General features: G+C 38.7%; 1 protein-coding gene across 13 annotated transcripts in view; it reads left to right on the forward strand.

Moving 5' to 3' along the window:
• The window catches only part of LOC144970112 (spectrin beta chain-like), a 255,001-nt gene that overhangs the window by 139,526 nt on the left and 109,475 nt on the right, over window positions 1-6,000 (forward strand). For all 13 annotated transcript variants that reach the window (XM_078909351.1, XM_078909429.1, XM_078909368.1 and 10 more), the window contains exon 20: window positions 5,457-5,694. In XM_078909351.1, coding sequence (XP_078765477.1) covers window positions 5,457-5,694 — 238 coding nt within the window. The remainder of the gene's footprint in view (window positions 1-5,456; window positions 5,695-6,000) is intronic.

The raw sequence follows: 6,000 nt of genomic DNA on the forward strand, positions 1-6,000 counted from the left end.
CCTCAGACTTTTTTACTGTCTTTAAATTTTCAACAAGTTGAAAGTTATCTTAACTCTCTCCTTACCAACCATTTTAAGGATTTTCCCCAAAACTTCACATCAAGCTAACACAAAAATATGTTATTTTTCACACACAATAGCTGTTAAAAGTTCTTGCAATACATCGTTTCTTTAGCAAAACATACTATACAACACACTGTTCATTTTCTTTAAATTTTATGATATACAAGAGATATTTGAATTAGAAAAATGTTGGTTGTATCGTAACAAATGTGACGATTTTCCTATAGTAGGTAAGGAGAAGGTTAATTCATTGGTATTTAAAAAGAAAATTTGAAGTAAAATGATTTTTGAACACGAGAGAAAGTGTTTTGTAAGTGTATGAAAAAAAGGGTATAATCCGTAATCGATCCAGCTTTGCCGCTAAAACATTTTGTGTAGTATCTCGTTGTTGAAGTGGCTTGGCTGGACTAAAATAAAAGGCAGCAGTAACAAATTAAACAGGAAACGGCGTTGTATCACCCCCCCCCCCCCCCCCAAATCGCGCTACACAGATACACAAATATACATACACGCTCACAAACGCAATATGAGGTGGGGAGGGATGGTGGAGGTGATTAGCTGGCAGCATTAAAATTGTATGTTTGTATTTCTAAAAAAATGTTTTTGTTTGAGCCTTGAAATCGATTTGAGATTAGCCAAGTTTTAGAGAAATAAGGCACTCCCATCTGAATGCATTTGCTGGTGTTGTATAGATCTAATGGTTCCAGTCTCTAAGAGTTGAGCTTTTTTTTTAAAGTAAAAGAAACAAATCGTGGCTGGTCTAAAAGTCTCATCAGCTATTATACGCATGCTTTATCTGTATATTAACCCCCCCCCCCCCAAAAAAAAAAAAAAAAGGAAATAAATAAATAAAATAAATTTTTTAAAAAATTAAAAAAAAAAAAAAACAACAAAAAAAAAACCAACAAAACAGCCCCCCCCCCAAAAAAAACAAAACAAACAAAAAACAAAACAAAATACAACAAACAAACAAAAAACTAGAGCATTTATATAGGGCAATATCCACAAAACTGTCTCCAAGCGCTTTACAAGAGAATATGAAATAACAGATTTCCAGCCGAAATGAGAAAAAGATGTTTGTCAGTTTGCTGCAATATTCGTCATACGCTCTCAACCGGCGGCACGTATTTATCTGGAGGCCTGATTACCAAATTGTTTTGGCTCGCCTCACATTGGTGTAACGGAAATACTCTCAAACTAACGCACAATAGTGTCGGTTACAACCATTTTAAAAGAAGCCCATAAATGCGTTCGGACATCAGACTAATCTATTTATTGAAAACACCTCTTAATCTGCTCTCTCTCTCTCTCTCTCTCTCTCTCTCTCTCTCTCTCTCTCTCTCTCTCTCTATATATATATATATATATATATATATATATATATATATATATATATATATATATAATGTTATAAACCCCTGAAACCATGATTGTCAAATTATGTATAATATTTCATATTCCAATTTAATCTACAACGAAAAAAACAACACATTAGACCGGGCTTTATTTTAAGTTTGTTTATCAAATACACAATGGCACGCGTTCAAAATTCGATATGTAAAGACCCATTAACACGTTACACTACATTGAAACAGCTTTCAGCAATTGTTGCTCTAATGGGACCTTCGATAGACAAATATATATTGCAGCTCAAGCCAGCATTTCCATGCAGTAACGGTTATCTCCCCTGACTTGCATATTAAGTGGTTCGTTCCATTGACACGTTGATACTTTGAGTGGCACAAAGGCTAAGCATTCTGTCTGTGGTCTTAACCAGTAAACGGTTGTGTTCCAGAAAGACGCGTCTTTAAAAATATGCCCCCCCCCAAAAAAAAAATCATCCTTCAAAAATCATCGATTTAAATGACCCTGATCTTGGCAAAAACTCTCAAACCTGGGACCTTCGAGGTTCCAGGTTTGAGAGGGTTTTTTTCAGCTCATTTAAATCGATCGATATTTGACAGACGAGTTTTTTTTTGGCCAACTTTTAAAAGATGCGTCTTCCTGAAGTGCGGCAGTTAACTGGTTTTTGGTTAAAAAGGATTATCAATATTGATAAATGGCACGCCCGAGTATCAGAAACCATCATCATAAAATACATTGATGACATTTGGACGATGCCAAGCATAACCTATTACAAGCAAAGATCGGTTTTACTCTTAACATGACATCATGTTTCCCAAAGATATATAAAAAAAGTGTGCACGAATTATTACCAGACAAAGCAAGAAAGAATGAATAATGAATACCTACATGAAAGAAGATAACTCAATCCCAAAAAATCAAAATTCCTCGACTTTGGGGATCGAACCTCAAACCTCCTTATTACCGGTCAGACGGGCTACCATTACACCAAAAAAGCTTACCACATACTTGGGACGATTTAAATCATTTTCCAATAGTCTCAAAAAGCCATTAGCTCTCGATGAATCTGAAGCTTGACTTATCAAATTTCGGTAAAGATTAAATGTCTTCGCTCAAGAGAGCAGGGTTCTAACTCTGGTCATCTTGAACATTAACTCAATTTCCAAGTCCATTCTTGGGGGGGGGGGGGGGGGGGGCAGTATCAGACTGACACCTCGTTTGCCTCGTACCTACCGTTTTAACAAAAAAAACAAAAAACAAAAAAACTCCCAAAATCGTGAGCGCAATATCCATTAAACGTACTCAAAGCGCTTTACAAGGGTTCCCTAGCCAACAGCAGACAACATGCAGAACGAGACATGACGCCCATTAGGCAATATTGCAAATTTTTTTCGGACAGAGACAACGCTGTTAGCGTCCAGGTACTCATTTTACACCCGAGTACGGTGAGAGAATGTGAGTGAATAGTCTTTTCCAAGGACTCAACTATGTGCCGGACGAGGCTCGAACTCAGGACCTTCCGATCCGAAAACGAGTGTCATACCACAAGACCACATAGCCGCACATGGACAGCAACCAAGACAGCATTTCTGCCATGTACCCTTGGTGACAAAACACAGTATTGTGTCAGAGTATTGTAGAATAGCAGCGACGTTGCCTCGTGTCGCAAAATCTCTGGTATTATTGGTGAAAACGGTTCATTCTTTGCTTTACGGCTTTGTGATCTTGTAGCGCATTTATAATTATCAATAAAATTGAGCTTTATATAGCGCAATATCCACTAAATGTGACCCTCCACCTCGAAACGGTATTAAGTCGGATTTTTCAATTTTTTTTTTTTTTTTGGTACCCAATTATAGCTTATATTATGCTTAAAATTTTGATACCAAATTTATAAAATTCTGATTATTCATTGCCCAACTATGACCGTTTGAAGTAGGGAGAGTGTAAAAACCAAGTTTTGAGAAAATCGACTTTGAAGTGAGGCACCGTTTTCACACATAATCAAATCAATGGGCAAAGATAACTCCCCAGATACGGGCATTGAAAATTTGACGATAATAGTAAAATTTGCAGAGACGCCAATTTTCAATTTGACACAGGAATTTCAGACACCACTCGGAGGAATTTCAATGCCGAAAGAGGAATTTCCGCACACACAAAAAGGGAATTGGGATGATATTTGGTATTGTGTTTGCAGATCTAAATAGATAACTGATTACAAATATCTTCTGATATATGAACACATTGCTAAATACAACCCCAAAGTTTCCTTATTTCAAGTGAAGAAAAGCACCAAAACATAATGATGGTAGTGAGGATGATGTTGTGTTGGTGGTTGTAGTAGTAGTAGTAGTAGTAGTAGTAGTAGTAGTAGTAGTAGTAGTAGTAGTAGTAGTAGTAGTAGTAGTAGTTGTGATGATGATGATGTCATAATGGCTGTAGTAGTAGTAATAGTGGTAGTGATGATGATGTGGTGGTGGTGGTGGTGATGACTGTGGTTGTAGTAGTGGCAGTGGTTGTAGTAATAGTGATGATGTGTTGTGGGTGGTTGTAGTAGTAGTGATGATGTAGTGGCAGTGGTTGTAGTAGTAATGACGATGTGGTGGTGGTGGTTGTAGTAGTAGTTGTAGTGATGATGATGTGGTGGTGGTGGTTGAAGTAGTAGTGGCAGTGATGAAGATGCGGTGGTGGTGGTTGTAGTGTGTATGTGTGTGTGTTTAGTGTGTGTGTGTGTGTGTGTTTGAGAGAGAGAGAGAAAGAGAGAGAGAGAGAGAGAGAGAGAGAGAGAGATAGAAAGAGAGAGAGATAGTGCTAAAAGTGCATCAAGTGATAAGTAGAGCAACACGAACTTTAAAAACCAACGAGGCTAAAGTTTGAGGTCAAAGTATTTGTTATTAGCTATTATTGGCAAGTGCAGCCTTGGAAATGGTGGCTCTCTGAGAGAAAGCCATCTCTTGTTTTGAATGTTTCACTGATAGTTGCTTTTTTAAACTTTAAATATATATAACTTATCGTCAATACTTATGTTGAATTATTATGTTTTCATGTAGAAAAATGATTGTAGTTCATGAAACAACCAAAAACTGAAATTTGATCATTTTTACCATTTCCACTTTAAAACCGGTTTCTTCGTTTTCCAAATCCCGACTTAATACCGCTTCGAGGCGCAGGGTCACAAATGTGCTCAAAGCGCTTGACAAGGGGTCCCTGGTCAACAGCAACATTTAACATGTAGGACGGGACATTCCACCTGTTAGGCGATATTGCAATTTTTCGGACAAAGACAACGCTGATAACGGCCAGGTACTCATTTTACACCTGAGTACGGCGAGAGAATGTGAGTAAAGTGCCTTTTCCAAGGACCCAACTATGCGCCGAGCGCGAGGCTCGAACCCAGGACTTTCCGATCCGAAATTGCATAGCACCCGGCTTTTGTCCTTAGGTCTCGCATTCGAGTCCCACAGTGGATGTGTGACATAAAGTTGAGTTCTTCCTTGATAAAGACTCTGTACTCACATTTTTTTTTTTTGTTTCACAATGCACGGGTATAAAATTAGTACCTGGCCAGTAACAACTTTTTCTCTGACGAAGTAAAACTTGAACAATGCCTTACAGGCGTGTATCATCTTACTTGTTTAGTGTTGCTGTTGGCTTGGAACCGCGTTTTGAGCACATTGTAACCTCTTCGAGCCATTAGACCCATGGAGCAAGAGTTTATCCCGGTTTCTTTAGCGGAAAACAGACAATAGCAATTGCTTGCTATTCTTTGGAGAGGACCGCAGTCTATCTCAAAATACTATCCACCAGATCAATCAGACACATCTCTCCAATCACTGCTAAGTGGACAGAGGGGTCAGAAAAAAAAAGTTCGACTTCACTCCGGGTCGATTTTGACCTCACTGCTAGTGAAGCGAGTGCTCTTTCAACTGAGCTCTCAGAAGATTGGTTGGCTTGATTCTGACAAAATCCTCTACAATAGTGTACCAACCATAAAATACTTATACTTGATGTTTGGTATTCTGCAGGTAATGATATTGCTTCAAAGAACCAACAATGACTGGTGGCAGATAAGAAAAGCCGATGCTACGGAAGGATTCGTGCCCGCCAACTATGTCAAAGAGGTGGACCCCAAGGTCGTCCAGAAGGTCATCAAGCAACCAGTCAAAGTCCCCGAAAAGGTCAAGGTGAAAAAGACGGTCATGAAGAAAGAAGTGGTGAAGAAAAAGAAAGACAAGTCGGCTAAACTCAGACGTGCTCCTTCTGGTAAGCGGAAATAGATAACGTTAGGCGTAGCATTTAATATGAATAGATTTTATTTCGAGTGTCATTACACGCTCCCTCTCTTCTTTCCTCTTTACTCTCCCCTCCCATTTCCATCTCAAACTTCTCATTTCATCCTTTTTTTACAGTCCACAGCTTCTAGTAGCTTAGTATCGCTTGCATTTTTATGATCACCAAGGCACTCAAACCAAGTGGCTGAGTAGTTAAGGCACTGTGACCCGGAAGGTCCCGGGTTCGAGCCCCCCTTCAAGCACTTTCGTTTTTTTTCCTTGGGCAAGATTTTTAACC

This window comes from Berghia stephanieae, chromosome 1 (genome assembly GCF_034508935.2).
Source record: "Berghia stephanieae isolate SIO BIC M18660-M18661 chromosome 1, UCSD_Bste_1.3, whole genome shotgun sequence".
Lineage (NCBI taxonomy): Eukaryota > Metazoa > Mollusca > Gastropoda > Nudibranchia > Aeolidiidae > Berghia > Berghia stephanieae.